Below are 21,098 nucleotides of genomic sequence, written 5' to 3'. Positions count from 1 at the left end.
GTATGTGAACCCTTGAAATAATGACCTCCAAACAGCTAATTGTAGTCAGGCCTTAGCATACCTGGAAGATTTATTTGTTTGTTTGTTATGCAATCATTTGTTTGGGGCAGGAGTTAGCTCAGTTAATAGAGCAGTCATCTATAAATCCTATGGTTCAATTACTTGTTCCTCCAGGTGTACTTGGACAAGACACTGAAATCCCACAGTAGCACTGTCATCTATTGCAGCTGTCCAAAACAACAATCCCCCCAAGGGGATCAATAAAGTATGTCATCATCATTCTGCTGCAGGAAAGAGAAGGAAATTACTAACATCCCAATATTTCCATGATATTCTGTCCATGATGAGTATCCAAAAACGTCTGACTACAACTGTACATAAAAAAATTGCAAATTACAAACTAATTAAGGAATTATTATTATTTTGCTATGCAGTTTCTTATGTTTCTCACCTTCTCTCACCACTTTTTTAATTCTCACCTAAAGTATATATAATAATGTCGCACTGTTTTCCCTGTCGTCCTTCCTTCTTTGTTTCTTTCTTTCTCCTTGTGGTGCTGCAGGTTTTGAGAATGACATGGTGACTTTGGTTTTGTCTGTTGGACGATGTCACTCTCTTCGACGCCTCGCTCTGGGGGGAAACTTTGCAATGAAGTCCAGGTGTGGAGAACATAATATAAAGCCATGCTGCACATACTCCATTATACATGATCCCTTTTTACTCTACCAACTTGTTTAGCTGGATATATGTAACAAACATTTGCACACAGACAGCTGAAGACAACCACACAAGCTTAAAACCTTTTAAAGTTAACAATTGCTGCCAAGTTAACAATTGCTGATGATTCTCAGTTTCTTTAAACTTTTACTCTACTGCTGGGGCACCTTAATTTCTCCCTTGGTAAATCAATAAAATGTTACTTTATCCTAATATACCTTTCTTCTGTCCTTTTCATGATTTCAGAATTTCTTTCTTTCATCCATGCCATAGTTCTGGTTTTCTTAATTTGATATATTCTCTCTGTCCACCAGAGCTCTCACTGATGTTCTTCATCGTATAGCACAGCTCATTCAGGATGAAGAGTGTGTGAGTGACACATTTTTTTTTATTACATTCTCTCTCTTTTTCTCAATAATACTAGCCCCTAATTTCAGTGAACGATGAATATATGCATTAGGATACGTCTGTGTATGTGTGCAGTCATTACAGTCTCTATCAGTCTGTGACTCCAAGCTGAAGACAGGAATGCACATCCTACTGAGCGCCTTGGGTGGCCACTCAGCTTTGGCTGAACTAGACATCAGTGGAAACAACATGGGTGACACTGGGGCCAAAATGCTGGCTAAAGCCTTGCTGAATAACACAAGACTGAGGTATATGCACACCAACAGGCCAAGGTGTAGGACATACAGTAACAAATTTTCCATCAGAGTTTCTGATATTTTGTGTATTACACAATAATCATAATACCGGTGATAGTATTTATGATGATTTTTCCAGTTTGTATCAGCACAATATTGCACTGAAACATTTTTGATTTGTCTCTTCTTAATAAATTTTTTACTGTACGTTAAGGGTTTTGTGATTGCCACTATATGTCCTCATTTCAAAATTTTAAACTAACTATTGTTGACATTTTGTCATTAATGTTGTATTGTGCACATTGTCAACCAAGCACTGCAATTAAGCAAGGCTATGGTTTTCACTTTCTGCCATGTTCGATCAGAGTTTCTTCAAATTATCTTGCCTGCTTTCTCTTTCAAGGACTCTAACATGGGACAGAAACAATATAACTGCCAGAGGTTTAAAGGATGTTGCTGATGCCTTAGAAAGGTCACACACACACACACACACACACACACACACACACACACACACACACACACACACACACACACACACACACACACACACACACACACACACACACACACACACACACACACACACAGGTTACAAGCAGTCAATAAATACAATTTTTAACCTACATTCATTAAGAAGAAATTATATTTCAAGACTTTAGAGTTTTTGGCGTAAACATCTCAATGTAAAATAATTATGCTAATGGCATTGCTGTGGACGCAACTAGTGTGTATACATGTGTGTATTGTACATCCAAGTTTAAAGACATTTCACTAACAAAACAGAAATGTCAGCCTAACTTACCTTATACTTGGTGCCCCAAGGTGTCACTTGCAGTAAGAGAAAGTCATGGCATCACTAGGATTGGGTAGGATTGTAGTTTTCTATCTTGTGCAGGAACTTCACTCTGCAGCAGGTGTCTCTCCCACTGGCTGATATCACACAGCATTACCGCAACAACCCTGACAGAACAAAAGAGGCCCTGCACAAGGTCAGTGTATACATTATGTATATTGTACAACTTAAAAATAAATACATTATCTTTCTTAGCACATCATTCTGTGTAAATGCAATGTTTTTTAATGTAAGCAGTTTTGCACAGCAAAGGTGTGTGTGTGTGTGTGTGTGTGTGTGTGTGTGTGTGTGTGTGTGTGTGTGTGTGTGTGTGTGTGTGTGTGTGTGTGTGTATGTCTGTGTGTGTATAAACAGATTCAGCAGTGTTTAGACAGAAACAACCAAAGACAAACAGATGGAATGGAACTTCAGCAAATGTTTAGAACCCAACAATCTGAAAAGGTAGGAAGTATAAATCTTATATAGCGCTTTTCTACCTAGCTGGTACTCAAAGTGCTTTACACTGCATCTCATTCACCCATTCACACACACAAGCATGTACACATTCTCACATCAATGGCAGAGCTGCTATGCAGCTGACCTGACTCACCGGGGGCAACTAGGGGTTCAGTATCTTGCCCAAGGACACTTTGGCATGTGACATGGCAGCCGGGAATCAAACCACCAATCCTATGATTGGCAGTCAACTGCTCTACCTATTTAGCCACTATTTAGCTGAAGCTTCTCACACCTAGATTTAGGCAAGCAGATGGAGGGTGGTGTAGAGGTACAAGTGAAAGCAATAACAACACAGCAACAACAAGTACAGTACACAAAAGTAAACAGAAGTACTCCAGTAAACAGTACAATGTCTATTACATTTTATTTATTGAACAATTATTAAAAAGTAGTCTTTCATAATAAGGTGGAACTCTCTGACATAAGCTGATCTAGGTTTAATTTAAAAACAATATTGAGCAGTTTCAATCTGTTCTAGGTCTTTATGCATCTTTAGCTCTGGTCTCTGTTTTTTAATCAAGGTGATCCAATGTATGTGTCGGCAGTTGGAGGACAGCCTTCAGCGTTTAAACCAAGGCAGCAATAATGAGGTCCAGGCTGATATCCTGGCAGCACGTGAGGTACTGCACAATGCCAGGGAGTCCTCCAAGGTACAGAATAAATTGTACAGATAGATTTGCAAAACCACTGTAAATTGGAGCACAAAACATGCTATAAACTCTGATTTGATTGAAGTGCATGTGTTATTATTTTGGTAAAAGTTCATTAGTAAATGATGGATAGATTAACTGTGGCTGCTTTATTAGGTACAAGTGTAACATTTACAGAAATAAAACTGTTCAGGTTTGACACTGCTGGGAGATTAGTTAATTTCACCATGTTTATTGATGTGGTTGTTGTTTGCTGAGGTGTTAAACTGGAATGCATTCTGTCTAATACTAATAATGATATTAATAAAAAAATAATAATAATGATAATTAAATACTTTATTGATCCCCTTGCCTGTCATTTTTACAAACACTGGATGGTAAGATTTTTAGAAGCACATTTAAATATAATTCAGTTGAATTCATACCTCTTTGTATATAAATAGATTGTAAATAATATCACTAATGTTTTGTTGGCTTTACCTATCCAGCTCCTTCCCTCTCTGTATGAGGCAGGCAGGAAGTGCCCCTCTGATGGAGACTTGGTGAACTGCATCCTCAATGACACTGCTACTGCACTGACTAATGAGTTTACTAGAAGCATACAGGTACACACTGAAATAAGGCCATGAGCGTAGATGTGTTCTTAATGTGTTGGATCCCTCATTCCTGATTTCTCCAGACAACCTTTCAGTATGTAGTGGAAGAGGTCCATCTCTCTGAGACACTGACACAATACTTTAATTATTACTGTAATTACAAAACAGTTTGTAAGTGGGATGTGTATGTTGGGTAAGGGATCATGTTCTAAGTAACTTTAGACTTTCTCGATGTCAAATCATTGCAACAATTTTCTAAGGGGGTAATGCACAGAACTACAAACCACTTTGCAGAAGCTTGGTCTTTCAGGTATGATTAGGCAGATAAAAAGTGACCACACTGCCAGAAGACTAGTACATCAGCCTTCATTCACTGAGAGATAGAACCAACTCCAATACACATACAGAATTAGCTAAATAATGCAGTGTCAAATGAAACTAAACAGTAGTGGTCTCAGATGACAGCAACCTCTCAAATACTTCTCTGAAAGGGAAACAAGGCTAAATGAGTGTGGTGGGATTTTCCTACTATGTTCAACTCAAGCAACATTATTTATGTGGCACAAGTAAAGGAGAAAATCTGTGTGATGAAATGTAGACACCAGGGACTGTGCCACTTCAGTCAAAGATAAAGCTCAAGAGGCTCGAAAGGCATTTAACTACTGTATAGTAAACATTATGTGAACAAATTGCTTTTTAATTGTGGCACTTGTTCTTCAACAATTAAAATGTCTAAAAGCATGTTTAAGACCTTACAGAGTATAATTATACAAAAATTGATATAGAAAACCCAACAATCCCATTTGAGCAAGCTTTAAGCAACAGTGGAGAGGAAAAACTCACTTTAGAGGATGAAACCTCCAGCAGAACCAGGCACACAGTGGGCAGCCATCTGCCTCGACCGGTTGGGGTGGGTGGAAAGAGGAGAGAGAAAAGAACAGCAGGCAACAAAAATAACAACAAGCAGCAAGAACATTGGGCAGGTCAACTGGATTCTGGAGATGTACAGCTCCAGGCAAAGGATACCTGCAGAAAAGTACAGAGAGAGGGAGACAGAGAGGAGGAAACACAACTACAGGAGAGAGAAGACACAAAGTTAATGACATGCAAGTAATAATTATACTTCCATTACTAGATCGCAGAAGAAAATTCAGAACATCACCTAAACTACAGGACTATTGCATGTATAAGTTGCATTCCAGCTGGCTCTGATAGGGCTGACTTTAGTATTTGTTTTGTGGTTTTCTAACTCAGTTTGCCTGTGACTATACCTACTGATGCATGGAAATAGAGATGGTTTATGCATTAAGGTTAACAATAAATAAGACTCCTGGATCTGATACAGAATTCTGTTTCAATTAAAAAATTTACAAAATGATAAATTGGTTAGTGGTGGTAGTTTCATGTTCCAGTTACACAATGTCCACTGAATAGTCTAAGATAACAAGTGAAACATTTTAATGGGTGCTGTCATCTCAGTCTTGATTATGACATAATGATACTTTTTGTTGGGCATACTCAAGTTCCAGGTTGTGTGTTGTAGGTTATGGCTCAGGGCCTGATGAGGTGTGCGGAGGCAGTGTGTCCACGGGTGGTTCAGCGGTCAAGTGTGTGCGAGTGTCTGTCAGAGTGTGTGTCCAAAAGAAGCAGACAGATACAAACATTTCTGAGAAGCACTCTGGTGGAGAACACAGGACAGCTCATCAGTAACAGACTAAGGTAATACCATATGTGTGAGACAGTGTCATTTCAGTCTGCTTAATGAACCTCATTTACACTGTATAGTTGCCCCAGATACTGTATGATGTTACTTACTGACTGATAAAAAATTGTATTTGAGAGGACAGTGTGCATCTTCAGTAGAAACTTTGCATTTGACCAATGGTTTCTATGAACGAGATATATACTAAATAAAGTAAAGGAAAAAAATAGGTTCACATATCAGTATGTTAATTATTTCACTTTTAATCAGGAATATACAGTAGATATTGTCTTCATCTTAGATGAAGATCAGATCATGTTCTATGACAAATTATTTCAGAAAACAACTAAATTTCATAAGGACTGACTTAGATTCTAAGTCATGACTATTAATAAATAGAATGTGCCTAAAATAATAACACAAAAAAATCAGATCTTTCATGTCTTTATTTAGAACAACCTGAAGTGCTAGTGGAAAAAGACGTTAGTTACAATAGCATCTGTATTGGTCTGGGCTCTGACATAGCCACTCCAAAAGGCGGATTTTGTTTTTCTGAAACCATTGTGTTGTGGACTTGCTTTGGTGTTTTGGATCATTGTCCTGTAGCATCATCCATCTTCTACATCTTATCACCGTTTTTAGTTGACTAACTCATTATAACTGTTGTCTTCCAGTGATCTGAGGCAAACATTAAGTGTGTCTCTGGCTGAAACCATCATTGAACAGGTGCTACAGCATCTGACAACGGCAAAAGACAAAGTGGTGCGTATTGCATTTTTAGAATACATATATGTATATATATATATATATATATTACATTTACATTTACATTTACATTGACATTTACATTTACATTTACATTTAGTCATTTAGCTTTTATCCAAAGCGACTTACAAGTGAGAAACAAGGCAAGCAAACAAAATCTTAGTCAAGGAGAAAAAACATCAAGGCAAAGTGCTATCAAAAAGGGGTTTCTGTTTCAAGAGATGTTAAGTACAAGAGAGTAGAAAAGTGTTTTTTTTTTTTGTTTGTTTTTTTTAGTGCAAAGGAAGATGCAGAAGAGTTCTGTTTTCAGCAGTTTTTTAAAGATTGCAAGTGAGGTGGCTGAGCGTGCAGAGTTCTGCACCTCATTCCACCATTGTGGGATCACTGAGCTGAAGAGTTTTCCTTGGTGTCGGCTGTGCGGTGATGGTATCACCAGACGTTGTTCACTGGCCGAGCGCAGTGGACAGGAGGGGATGTAGACCTGAATGATTGAACTGAGATAAGATGGAGTTGTAGAGTTGACCAATATGTAGGCTAGAGACAGAGCTTTGAACTTGATCCTTGCAGCCACAGGAAGCCAATGCAAAGATCTGAAGAGACCTTTTTGGTTGATTGAAAATGAGGCGTGCTGCTGCATTTTGGATCATCTGTAGGGGTTTGGTTGTGGATGCCGGTAACCCCATCAGCAGTGCATATATATATATATATATATATATTAACAGGAGAACAAGGCTGTAGTGATAGATGTAGCAATCCCAAGTGATAGTAACATCAGGAAGAAGGAGCACTAGAAGATCGAGAAGTACCAAGGGCTGAAAGAAGAGATAGAAAACATGTGGAAGGTGAAGGCACAGGTGGTACCCGTGGTGATAGGAACACTGGCGGCTGTAACTCCCAAACTGGGAGAGTGGCTCCAGCAGATGCAAGGAACAACATATGAGATCTCTGTCCAGAAGAGTGCAGTCCTAGGAACAGCTAAGATACTGCACAGGACCCTCAAGCTCCAAGGCCTTCTCCTAGAGGACCCGAGCTTGTAGGAATAAGACCGCTCCAAGGAAGGGGCGAGTGGGGATTTTTTTTTTTTATGAGGTTAAACTGATCTGACAGCATTACAATATTACAGTAGTATAAAGATGGCTCCTGTGTCCAGCAGAAATTTATGGCAAGTGGCATTGATAGTGAGAAACATGAGATCAGATATAAGTAAAAAAAAAAAGTGAAGTGTTGTTTTTTGAAGTGTGTAAGGCTTCAAAAACTTGATTTGTTGTTTCCAAAGCAAAAAGACAAAGACAAAAAAATGACCACAAAAATCAACACATTAGGCATTGTTCGCTTAGAGATAGAAAAGTTAAATTCATCAAAGATACTGAATTTCATAGATTAACAATGCAAGATAGTCAACAAACACTACTCTAACCCTGTCAAAAGAAGGTTGTCTCTAGCAGCAGGAGCAGTTTCTAAACCACCACTCAGGAAGAGAAACGTGTCACATTCATTATTGGTGTTTTCTTATGCCTCATTGCCAAGGATACCTAGTGCTGGAGGCATTATATTTTTGGATTGCCTATCCATATCACTATCTGTATGGTGACCCAATTCTTGCAACTTGGGGCTGCTATGGCTCAGGAGGTAGAGCAGTTGCTTCCCAATCATAGGATTGGTAGTTTGATTCCTTCTGTCACATGTCAGTTTGTTGGGCAAGATACTGAACTCCAAGTTGCCCCCAGTGAGTCAGATCAGCTGCATGGCAGCTCTGTCATCGGTGTGTTTGTGTGTGCAAATGGGTGAAGAAGACGCAGTGTAAAAGCGCTTTGAGTACCAGCTAGGCTATAAAGCGCTATAAAAGTGCAGACCATTTACCATTTGGGTACGTGATATCTAAGGACTGTTTGGAGAGCATTCCTTCAAATTTTGCACAAATGTCAACTTGGAATGAGTGATGAACTGATCAGATTTTGAAGGATTGATATCCAAAGTTTGTGAATGTGTACTTTTAATGAATTTCCTCAAATTTTATCCAAATGTCTAATTGGAGTTAAAGCTGAACTGATACGATTTTGGTGGCCAAAGGTAAAGGTTGTAGTGACCTCACCTTCATGCAATCCTTGTGAACTGCTGTGTCAGGATGGAAATTTCTTCAAATTTCTTCAAACAACAGTTTACTTGCACTCTGACTGATGAACTGTCTAGATTTTGGTGACCAAAGGTTATATGCCACAGCCACCTCATGTTGATCAAATTCTTGTTGTGAATGTGATGTGTCAGGAACACCAAGTGGGAATTTCTTTAAATGTGGCACAAATTGTCACTTGGGGTCAAGGACGAACTGATACGATTTTGGTGGCCAAAGGTAAAGGTCGCTGTGACCTTGACCTTTGGTATGTCCCAATCTTAACAATCCTACATCTCAGAAACGCCTGGAAGGAATTTCAACCATTGGAATCATGCATAAACTTATTTATGCAGAGTCTGGACAGAGATGAGTGTAAACTAAAATATCACTGGTTAATGGAGGCATACAATCCAATTTCAGTAATCCTGGTTTTCTTTATGTACTATTTAGGATTTCCTTATAAAAGAAAATTCATGCAGTCCTGTGAAAATCAACATCCCTGAACTTCACGTGGTTGATAGCGACTTCCCAACCGATGAGGTAAGATGCATGCACACTTCTTTTCTTCATTATTCTGTCATTCACTCTCACTAATTTATTTGTGTTTAACTTTCCTCTTATTTGTACTATCTTTTATCACCAGTACAGTCCAGCATTTTGGAGAAATAGTTTCAACTGCAAGAGTCTGAGACCTGCCCCTTCAATTAAAAGTAAGATACAAGAATACTATTACTAGGTGATGTCTCTGTATTTCTCAAGATCTCAAAATCCCTGTTCAGTCTTTTCGATTAAATTGAATTTTGTTTGTGATTATAAATGTCTAACAGCATTGACATGTCCAGTGAATAGATTTAATAAATAAATAAATTTATCAGTTTGAATGCAATAAAAGTAGAAAGTAGCATAAAATTGACTCATTTGCATTCAAAAATGCTCTTACAGTTGCAGGAAAAAAATTCCATTTCCAGTTTTTTGGTAGAAATTGGTCATGAAATGTAATCTGATCTTCACCAAAGTCAACAATAACAAAAGACATACTCAGAATCCTTTATGTCTTTATTAAACATACAGAGAGATGGTGGAAAAAGCATTCGAAACACTAGGCATCTGATGTAACCCAACTCAAACCAGAGTCAGATCTTAGCAAACTTGGAGTTCTATCAATAAAACGAAAATAACGTGCTGAATATATCATTGCTGAAGCAGTTCTCTGATGAAGAGTGGTCTAAAGTTCCTTCTGGACATTGTGCAGGTCTAAAACACAGTTATAGGAAGAACTTGAATGTGGTTATTGCTACCAAAGATGGTTTAGCATCATTCTGTATGTTTAATGGGTGTGTTAAATAAAGATATGAAAGACATGTTTGTAGAAATTTGTTACTTTTTTCTTGCAATTGTAAATGCCCTTTCTTATGTTCAGTAAATATACCTATTTACACTATGTATAGTGTCAGGGGACAATGAAAAAGGCGTTAATTGGACAGAATACCAACATTAATATGAAACTGACCACTCATAAAAAATGTGATGAATAGTGGTGAAATAATTATTATGATTAAGTTCATTCACCTGACAGTAACATTCTGCATATATCTGACCTCTATTTAAGTTATTTATTTTGTGCCATTGACTTCTTTATATGTGCTGTGCCATGAACCATTCTGTGGCAGACACGCTGCACTGTTTGGGTAATTGGAGCATGGCCTGCTTACTCTCACACCAGTGACTTTCACAATGGAAGAGATAGGAGGAGATGGAGGGATGGAATAATGAGAGAAGAGGAGGAAACCTTTGTGGCTTATGGGCTCACCCTACCCCTGCTCTTTTGTCTGATAGAAGGATGGCTTTAAAAATAAGGAAATCTGAGATGCCTTAAGGTTATACGATTCTCAAAATAATGTTATTTTCTATTCTCTGTGGTTTTTAACTTTAATCTGTAAGTCAAGATGATTCCTCATGATGTCATGATTACTGAAGGTAATGATTACATGATTACTATTTAGTATCTAAATTTGATCACTTGTAGCAGTTTTCATTTCAGAGGTTTCTGCATCTCAATCTCTCGACATTCCTTTCTTTACTTTGTATTCTTCCCATTCTTCCCATTCTCCACGTCTGCCCTCTATACATGCAGTAAATTTAATCAAAAATCAGAAAAACACAATCAAAATTTTTCTCCCTTTTTCTTCTTCATCATCTCTCATTGTGCCTATCCACTCATTAGTCATACTGCCTCATTCTCAGGTCTTCTGGATGCAGACTGGGAGCAGCAGGCTAAAGAGAGGGGAGGAGGTGCTGGAAAGGAAGGAGGAGGGGAGAGAAGGTGTGGCTTCCCTCAGTTTTCGATAGCAACTTCTCTGTCAGTCACAGCCTCAAGCCCCTCCTCTTCCCCTTCCACTTCCCCATCACCCTCCCCAGGTGGGAGGGGGAGGAGGCAGAGGGAGGAGGCAGTGGTGGATGCTGCAACAGCAACACTAGGAGCAAGAGGAGCATCTATTATTCCTCCTCCCAGTCACACTCTACTTTACTCTATTGCTACGCAAGCTACAGAGGAGGCTAATAGCCGCAGAGGCTTATACAGACAAGAGGCACCCTTCCCTGGCTGCGGCCCCAGCCCAGGCCCCCTCCCCAGCTCTGGATCCCCAATTTCTCCCATGGAGCCTCTACCCACCCAGGGACAGACTCTAAGGCACTACACCGCCTCCCGACCACGGCCGCGACGCACACACACACAGCCCCCCTCCTCCAGACCTCAGGTAAGAACACACACATCCCCATATACAAATAATACATATAAATCACAGCATGTAAACACCAAAACATGCACACAGAAAATGTTCCCTATACAGACATAAACAGACTACCTAATAAGACACAAGCCAATGTAAATGGTAGAGAGCTGGGCACAGAGAGAGAAAGATTGAGATATAGAGGGAGAGGGATTGGATAGAGGAAAGGGTAGATGAAGTAGGAAGCTAATTGCACAACTACAGCGGTGTCCCCAAGGAGAAAAAAATGAAAATGGAGACAATGAAAACAACAAGATAGAAAAAAAGGGGGAGTTCATACATGCACATGCACATGCACATGTATGTATGTATGTATCTATTGATTGATCTATAAATTCCACTGCTGTCTTGCTCCTGATTTCTATGAAGCGGTAGTTATAATGGTAGCCATCTTTATCTTTGCATTCTCTTGCTCCTTGTAGTCGTGCTCAGTGTGTGTGTAGAGATTATGCACATGCATTTTGGGAGTGGTGTTCCCTGGGTTGTACCCAAACCTGATCTCTATTTCTTTTCTCTCTCTCTTTCTCCTTCTCTCTCTCTCTGGAATGCTTTAACTAACAAATCTTTTTTTTTTTTTAATAACAGGGTCTCTTTCAAAAGAGAATTTCTCCTTATCTCCTTAAATTATGCTGTTAAGTTCCCAGTTTGGAAGATACACATTTTTATGATTTTGCAATCATACTACAGTATTGTCTATAAAATAAACATGACAGTTTAATAATAGATTCAAAGGTAAGAGAAGAGTATATACAATAATTATATGTAATATAATAATTTTTACTACTCCTATGAATTAAAACAACTTCAACAACAACAACCACAATAATAATATTAATATATTACATGTTCAGTTATTTACAGTTAATGAAAAACATGAAATTAAATTTGAATATGAAATGAAATAAATAGCTATTTTGGGTTTTAAAAACACATATTTAGGAGGACATAGTAAAAGACCACAGAAAGGTAAAAAGCATTTAAAAACAAACAATGGTATTTGTGGTCATAATTTGGTTTGCTTTGTCTAGACTGTACACTGCCTTTCAAAAGTTTGATTACCACACAAACATATATGAAATAAGTTTACATAATAAGTACATTCTTCCCAGTTTGGCTTAAACAGATGATTCTTCATAAACATCTAACAAATATGAAACATCCATCTCTATTTTCACCCCTGTTTTTTACCCTCTACCCTGTTTATTTCACTGAACTGTAAAGAGCCAATACTAACTGCCAGTTAGAATCAGTTCCTTAAATCTGTCAACAGCCTTTTGAGAGAAACATCTACTGTAGTGGAATATTTCTTAGGAAGTAAAGTTTAGTACAGTAAATTCAAATGTTATTAAAGTGGTCAGATAAAAGAGGGTTTTGGGGAAAATCTATTAAATGGGAAAACATTAGATGCTTGATGTAATCATGGCCACCCTCATTTGCAATTCCCCTAAATGAATCTATTTAACACCTCTCAAACTGCATCTCACGGGGAAGCTTACTCATGTTCTGTGCACCTTGTGCTTCATGAAGGTTCTTGGTACCTTCAATCACATGATGTGGGACTGCCATTCATAAGGTGTATGACTGCTCTACCTGCTAAACGTTAGCTGCCCACAGTTTATATAAAGTAAAGACGGATAAGCTGTATAAATGTAAGGTCTGTCTTCCATCTCAGCATCATTTCAATGAACAGGAAATCAATCATGTGTCATTCCACCCATTGAATACATTCCTTGAACATCTACAATCTTCTGTCATGTTGTCATGCACTACTTTATTACAGAAGAAGGACATCAGATAAGACATGGAGATTAATCACTGTGTATACCAAACACATTACAAAGGGAAAAATCATTTCATGACGATAACAGTGAGGAGTTGATTATTATTTTAAATGAAAAAATCACTGCAGCATCACTTCCGTTTCATCCCCTACCTGTTTGCCGGTTTCCACCCCAGCTGATTCAGCTCTCTCAAGTGATCAGCATTAGCTGATCACTTATTTATACTCCCTGTCATCTTCTTTTACTTTGCTATTGTACCTTCATGCTCTTGTCAGTACTGTTCTCCTTTTTGTCTGTTCCCTGTCAATCATAGTTAGCAATTTAGTTTCTGGTTGATTGTTTTGAACACATTTTAATACACATTGTACTCTTGCTAAAGTTTCCTTGTCTCTTTGTGCTTCCACACCTGGGCATCCTTAGTTTGCTGGTTTGTTACAGATAGGGAGTACAGGTACTGGAAGGTAACAGAAGGTTGTGGAGGACTCTACCTGCATCTTCTGGAACTTCTCTCTTAGCAGGACTAGTTGGAATGTATTAAAGATAGAAATTTAAAAAAAAATGTGGCGCTGATGCTACCAGAGTTTATGAGATACATATACATATATGCATATATACATATACATAATACATACGTCAGTAGTCCTGCACCTGGATTTCCATTATCTGGACAATTGCAAAAAAGATCTAAAAGTCAGGAGGTTATAATTAGTAATTTAACAACCTCTTCCTGCATCACCAAATGATCCAGATCCAGGTAAAGCTGGTCTAGCTAGCTAGTCTGTCTATTCAGGCTTGCACTGGTGTGCCCTGACTCATCTGTGTGTGCACCCAGGCTAGGGATTTCTCTGCTGTAGTTCATTCTTCCTTGCTAGATAAGCAGAAATCAGCTTAATGTAGAGCTATAGATGTGGACATTACTGCATCAACATTTGCTACATTTGTCACACTAAAAACGTGTTGGACAGAATAAACTGAATGGACCAGGTTATGACATACTGTATATACAATATATATTACGATTTACTTATTAGTCTGCTGTAGTATGACTATTCAAATGCATAGCATAGGTGTGTCAGTGTTTGAAGAGTGGTGTGTGGAGACACCTCTGTTTTTCCTTGGAAATATTTGTGTGACTGAGAGAGCAAGAGACACCTGTGCCTGTGTGCCAGCCCATGTGTGCCAACATGCTATGTTGGCATGTTGCACATAGAGCCAGGTGGCTGTGAAGGAGGTGGCAGAGAATGAAAGGCACATAATTTTCATTGGATGAAAGGCATAGAAGCTAAATTGGAGACATTTATCTTTGAGAAAAAATATCCCATTGTAATAACTTTGGAGTTTTAAAGAATTATAGAAATTATTACTTTTGGCACCTGATTTTAACATAGAGTAGTTTTAGTCCTGTGAAATGTTAATTATGATGATGACTACGTAATTGTACTTATGGTTAACTTATAGCTAGAGGAGTAATAACTTAACAGAAGTTGATAACTTAACCCCCAATGCCAAATTGATGCTCCACTTTGAGGTGTTGTTCCCCTATGTTGATGTTGATGTTAATCACAGCCACGCTCATATACACTACAACAGCATGAACTCAAGTGTGATATTGCAAAGCAGTTCTACAACCAAAATTTGTTAGTGGACAGTAATGATCAAACAACAGATTGTGTTGCTGCTGTTTATTTATATGTTATTATATTATGGGGTGGCTGTGGCTCAATAGGTAGAGCAGTTGACTGCCAATCATAGGATTGGTGGTTCGATTCCCGGCTGCCACGTCACATGCCAAAGTGTCCTTGGGCAAGATACTGAACCCCTATGAATGGGTGAATGAGATGCAGTGTAAAGCGCTTTGAGTGCCTGCTAGGTAGAAAAGCGCTATATAAGTGCGGACCATTTGTTTAATTAGTTATTTGGCTTCCGTAACACAAATAGTTCTGCAGCTGGACCAGCACTTTACTGTTGCTAAGCAACACATTCCTACACACTAGCTTAACTGCTTTACATCTTAAAGCATCCCCTGACCCATTACTTTGTATCTGTAGCTCTCTCACGTCAACACAGACACAGGTCGGTTCTTTATAACGGGCGTTTATTGCTTCTCTTCTTCTTGTTTCTTTGTCCAACAGTAACGCCGTGAGAACTCGTTGGCCGCTTGTCATGAAAAGAGTTCTTAAGTCTTTGAGTCTCTTAAATGTCCGTCCCCGGCTTCAGTGGTAGACAACTCAAACTCAAAGTATACCACAGCAGAGTCCCGATGGAGCCATCTGCTCACCTGCAGTCCATGTGGTGAGATGCTCACCTGCCTACTGATAGGCCTTTCAAGATAAACTGATCTAGTGAGTGTTTTTCCTTTATCAAATGAAGTGTCACTGACTAGTAGTTTCACCTTTCGCACCTTGCCGTCTGAACTTGGTTGAGCTTCTACAACTCTAACGAGCTTCCACTCGTTTCTTGGTGCACTGTCATTTTGTAGAATGACGATGTCATCTATTTGTGAGTTCCGTGATGTCCTTTGCCATCTCTGTCGTTGTTGGAGATTTAACAAGTATTCCCGCTTCCATCTTTGCCAGAATTCATCAGCTAAAAACTGCACTCTTTTCCACCTTTTGTGCAGGTAGAGATCTTCTTTGCAGAACTGTCCAGGAGGTGGCAGAATAACTGATGATTTAAGGGTTAGTATGTGGTTTGGAGTGAGGGGTTCTGGGCCAGTAGGATCATGAAGGTGCTCGACACTTAGTGGTCTACTGTTAATTATGGCCATTGTTTCATAAAGAAATGTCCTCAGACTGGTGGTGTCAAGTCTGCTAGCTGACTTGTCGAGCATAGCTGTCAGAATGCTTCTGATTGTTCTTATCTGGCGTTCCCAGACTCCTCCCATGTGACTGGCTGATGGAACATTCAGCACAAATTCACAACCAACTGCTCGCTGACGATCTTGATCCATCCCTTTGAGCAACTCAGATAGCTCCTTCCTAGCACCAACAAAGTTCGTTCCTCTGTCGCATCTTAATTGTCGCACAGGTCCTCTGATAGCTATGAATGCTTCTGATTGTTCTTATCTGGCGTTCCCAGACTCCTCCCATGTGACTGGCTGATGGAACATTCAGCACAAATTCACAACCAACTGCTCGCTGACGATCTTGATCCATCCCTTTGAGCAACTCAGATAGCTCCTTCCTAGCACCAACAAAGTTCGTTCCTCTGTCGCATCTTAATTGTCGCAGAGGTCCTCTGATAGCTATGAATGCTCTGAGTGCATTCATGAATCCATCTGTTGATAAGTCATCAAGTGTTTCTATGTGCACAGCTCTGGAGCACAAGCAAGTAAATAACAATCCGTATCGTTTTAGTTCTTTTCTTCCTTCCTTCACCATGAAGGGGCCAAAACAATCAAGGCCACAATAAGTGAAAGGAGGTGAAGTCTCAGTTCTCTCTTCAGGCAGGTCTGCCATTTTCTGAACCTCTGTTGTTCTCCTGTATCTCCTGCATTTTACACATTTGTAAATGTGTGAGGAGACCACATTTCCACACCCCAAGATCCATATGCCATTTGCACGCAACTCATTCATGGTCATGCCTCTTCCTTGGTGGTGTATGCGCTCATGATGATGTTTGACGAGCAGAGCTGAGACATGAGATTTCTTTGGCAATATTGCAGGGTGTTTTACTTCATAGTATAGGGCTGACTTGGATAGCCGTCCTCCCACCCTGAGAACGTTGTTTTGGTCTAGAAAGGCATTCAGCTTGTTTAGCCTGTTGTGCTTGTTCAGGCTGCCTTTTCTCTGGGCCTGAATATTCTTTATGTCTTCAGCAAATGCTTCTTCCTGCACTTGCTTAATGATGAAGATTTCAGCTTCTCTTCTTTCTTCAAGGTTAGTCGATTCATTTGTTCTAGACTGAGACCCTTGAAGTCCCTGATAAATCTTTTGAGCTTGGCAACAGCTCTCACCAACCTAGACCAGTCAGAGAATTTAGTGAAGCGGTTCACAATTGGATTCAGTTCTCTTGCCTTGACTGCATGAACGTGGACCTTTCGAAGCTCTGGATCGGTCGCTTCTACTTCTCCCACCATCTTGTCTCCAGGAGGAAGCTTTTGCTGCCACAGAAAGTCGGGTCCTTTCAGCCAGTTAGACTCCTTCAGTTGGTCTGCAGTCAATCCTCTTGAAGCATGAGCCGCTGGGTTGTTTTTTTTAGAGCTAACATGACACCATTGTCCAGGTTCTGTGCTAGATCTTATTCGTTGGATCCGGTTGGCCACGAACGTGTGAAACCTCTTGGTGTCGTTATTCACATAGCCAAGGACCACCTTAGAATCAGTCCAGTAGTACTCTTGCATGTTTTCAATCTCAAGCTCTCCTTTGACTACATCACCAATGCGAACTGAAGTCACAGCAGATGACAACTCAAGTCTTGGAATAGTTGTTAGTTTGGTAGGGGCTACTCTTGCGTTCCCTAAAACAAGTGAGCAACTGATCTGTCCTGTATTGTTCATAGCTCGGAGATATGAGCATGCACCATATCCTTTGAGACTTGCATCAGAAAAGTTGTGAAGCTCATATTTTACAGCTTCACCAAAGTTTGAGGGAAGGTAGCTCCTCTGTATCTTCAGGGCTGCCAAACGAGGCAAGTCTTTGAGCCATGACTCCCATTGTGGAAGGATGTGATCAGGAAGATGCTCGTCCCAACTCACTTTATCTCTGCAAAGTGTTTGAAGAATCTGCTTACCAACCAGGATAAAGGGGGCCACAAACCCTAATGGATCATAGACTGAGGCAACAGTGGAGAGAACCCCTCTTCTTGTCAGTGGGTTTTCCTTTACCACCACTCGGAACTGGAACTCATCAGCCTCGACGCACCACTGGACTCCAAGTGCTCGCTCAATGTGTAGCTCTCCCAGGGCCATGTCAAGATCGCTGGTTTGAGCACGTTCTTCTGGTGGAATTGTGGTTAGCACATCTTTCTCATTAGATACAAATTTGTGCAGCCGAAGATTTCCTGTTCTGCACAGGGCTCTTGACTCTTCAACCAGATGTATGGCTTCAGCAGGTGATGTTACACTAGTAAGGCCATCATCAACATAGAAGCTTCCCTGGATGTACTTGATGGACTCTTTACTGAATTTCCCATTACCTTGTGATGCCAGATGCTTGAGTCCGAAGTTGGCGCAGCCAGGGGATGAAGCTGCCCCAAACAGGTGTACCCTCATTCTATACACAGAGGGAGTAGAGTCCAAATCCCCTTTGTCCCACCAGAGGAACCTGAGATAGTCTTGGTATTCCTTCGCAACGTGGAACTGGTGAAACATTTTCTTAATGTCACACATTATGGCTATTGGGCACTTCCTAAATCGACACAGAACTCCAACTAATGTGTTAGTCAGATCTGGGCCTGTCAAGAGATGGTCATTTAGAGAGGTTTCTTGAAAGCGTGCTGAACAGTCAAAAACCACACGGATCTTGCCTGGTTTATGGGGGTGGTACACACCATGGTGTGGAATATACCATGCTGGTTGGTTATCAAGTTCAAGCTGTGGTACCTTCTCAGCATCTCCTCTGCTTATGATGTCGTTCATGAAGTTGACATAATCCTCGTAGTATTGTTCATTTCTCCTCAGACGTCGCTGTAGTGAGTTGAGCCTATGAACTGCACATTGTTTATTGTCCGGAAGATCAGGCTTGTCTGTCTTGAAAGGAAGTGGGAGCTCATAGTGGCCATCTTCTTTCTGCCTTATGCCTGCCTTCGCTTTAGACAAGAAGAGAAGGTCTTCCTGAGAAACTGGGTTATCATCTGTTGCATGATCTGTGAAGTCTGACTCAAGAGTTTTAATTATGTCTGATGGATGGATCTCTTTGACTTGAATTCTACAAACAAAGTGAATTTCTCTCTTTAGCTGAACTGATGCTTGCACAGCTGGTGTCACTTGTCGCACTATGATTCTGTGGCTGGTTCCTATCGCATCACTATCATCACTTGCTGAATATGAGCAACCAACAATACTCCAGGCAAGATCAGTTCGTGTGCACGGATGGGTGATGTTCTTCCACCAGACAGGAGCTCTCTTGGGAGAAGGGCCGTTGGCAAGTTTATAGCAATGAGAAGGCCTACTTCACAGTCCAACTGGTGGGATCTTTTCTGCCAATTGTTGCAGATGAGGCCATTTTTAGCTGTTCGGTGGAATGTGTCATGGCTGGATGACTTCGTTGAAACAGGTCAATGGGATTTTGTTTGAGTGACCTTCACTGGATCGTAGTTTCTGAAATGACTGTCGACCTGCAACTGTGGATGCCGAACCTGACATCTCTTGTTGCTCGCTGCGCCACTTCATCTAGGATAAAGGTTGTCACTCTGCGTCTAAGGAGCAACACAGGCTTCATTTGGGCGTTGTGGATGCCACCAACTGTACGATAGGGATGTCTGTGCTACCTGTATGACTTTTAGTACTCGCTGTGCCGTCTTCTGTGTGTCAGCTTGTCTTTATGAACTCCGTTTGTATGCTTGTCTTGATCTGTCACCAGACATGTGGATGTTCCTTGACCTCTCCGTGCCGTATCAACCTCTGACATGCTCTTTGTTGCGATCTTGAACAGGGTCTTGCTTGGTATGTCTCACTTTTCACACCACTCTTGAGCGCTTGTATTGAGGATATAGGATCACAAGCGAGGTCTGCTTCCTTCGATAGGAAATCGACAAACTCCTTGAAAGATGGATATTCTGCACTTATTTGCCTTGCTTCCATCACCTTACAATTCCATCTAGAAACGAACCAATCTGGTAATTTCAGCAGAATCCTTTGACTCTCAATGCAGTCATTGAGAACCTCCAATGTTTTAATGTGGGACATTGCAACTTCACAACTCTTAAGAAAGTCTGCAAACTCTCTTAAGTCGCAGCCATCCTTTGAGCTTATCTTTGGCCATCCATGCAGCTTGTCTCTGAGGGCCTTCCCAATTATGAATGGATCCCTGAAACGTTTCTCCAACAGCTTCCAGGCTGAGTCATATGCTCCCTCTGTGCCTCGTATGAGAAAAAGTTCCACAGCCTTCTTTGCTGTGCCACCTAAGTATTTTCACAGGTAATGAAGTTTCTCGTTCTTTGGAATGTTTCTTCGTTCTATTAATGTTTCAAACGATAGTTGCCAGTCTTTGAATTTCAGGGGGTCTTCAGTGAATAGTGCGGGCTCTGGTGTTGGAAGACGATTAGCACTTATAGCTTCTGCTAGCACATTAACCAGATCTGACCTGTTTTGCTCTTGAGGTGCAAGCACTGTAGCTGAAGGTGGCTGAGTCAACATTTGTGGATGAGGAGCCGGACCTGTAGCTGCTTGAGATTGAGGAATGAATGAGGGACTTGCACCAAGAGCTTGGGTTATGATTGGCTGAGTATGAGGTCTGAATGATGAACTACAAGTATGTGGGGTTTGCGTTGTGAGTGGTAGAGAATGGGGTATGAATGGAGGGCTTGAGGCATGGAGGTTATGTTTTGTACTTTCTGCAAACTGAAGCATGTATGGAAGATTTGAAGCACCAAAGGTTTGTGCTGTGAGTTGTGGGATTGTGTGGTTAGGAACTTGAAGCTCAGCTGCTACTCCAACACCATACAACAAGTCAGTAGTTTCAACTTTCTCTTCAACTTCATCATAGACCTTTACTCGAGCTCTTGCAGCGTTGAGTTTCTTTACCTCTTCTAGTCGTGCAAGCTTCCTGTGTTTGTCTTGTATTGCTTGTTGTCTGGCTAAGTTCTCTGATTCTAGCCTTTGGAGTTCTGTTTCTTCTCTTTCTTGTTCCTCCAATACTGCCAAGATCTCCTGAGATGCAGCAGCTTCAGCCAGAGCCTCCATTCTCTTGACTGAGTGGATGCTAGAACGGGCAGAACCACATCTTGATCGATGAGACAGTGAACCTGATACAGAATCTGTGGAATCTAAGATTGAACCAACATCAGGCCAAGGTTCTTTGTCTGTATTTGCTCTATTCCCTTTAAT

General features: G+C 40.4%; 1 protein-coding gene across 8 annotated transcripts in view; it reads left to right on the top strand.

Annotated features, from left to right (window-relative positions):
* The window catches only part of carmil2 (capping protein regulator and myosin 1 linker 2), a 68,312-nt gene that overhangs the window by 16,890 nt on the left and 30,324 nt on the right, over window positions 1-21,098 (top strand). For 7 of the 8 annotated variants that reach the window (XM_026366515.1, XM_026366512.1, XM_026366514.1 and 4 more), the window contains 13 exons: window positions 563-659; window positions 1,032-1,086; window positions 1,201-1,373; window positions 1,765-1,833; window positions 2,260-2,353; window positions 2,572-2,658; window positions 3,237-3,365; window positions 3,854-3,970; window positions 5,505-5,680; window positions 6,338-6,425; window positions 8,992-9,081; window positions 9,185-9,251; window positions 10,786-11,297. In XM_026366515.1, coding sequence (XP_026222300.1) covers window positions 563-659; window positions 1,032-1,086; window positions 1,201-1,373; window positions 1,765-1,833; window positions 2,260-2,353; window positions 2,572-2,658; window positions 3,237-3,365; window positions 3,854-3,970; window positions 5,505-5,680; window positions 6,338-6,425; window positions 8,992-9,081; window positions 9,185-9,251; window positions 10,786-11,297 — 1,754 coding nt within the window. The remainder of the gene's footprint in view (window positions 1-562; window positions 660-1,031; window positions 1,087-1,200; window positions 1,374-1,764; window positions 1,834-2,259; window positions 2,354-2,571; window positions 2,659-3,236; window positions 3,366-3,853; window positions 3,971-5,504; window positions 5,681-6,337; window positions 6,426-8,991; window positions 9,082-9,184; window positions 9,252-10,785; window positions 11,298-21,098) is intronic. The other variant, XM_026366516.1, reaches the window with a different exon arrangement.

Source organism: Anabas testudineus, chromosome 6 (genome assembly GCF_900324465.2).
Source record: "Anabas testudineus chromosome 6, fAnaTes1.2, whole genome shotgun sequence".
NCBI classification, from domain to species: Eukaryota; Metazoa; Chordata; class Actinopteri; order Anabantiformes; family Anabantidae; genus Anabas; species Anabas testudineus.
Note: the sequence above shows the minus strand (reverse complement) of the source record. Positions and strands in the feature narration are given on the sequence as shown.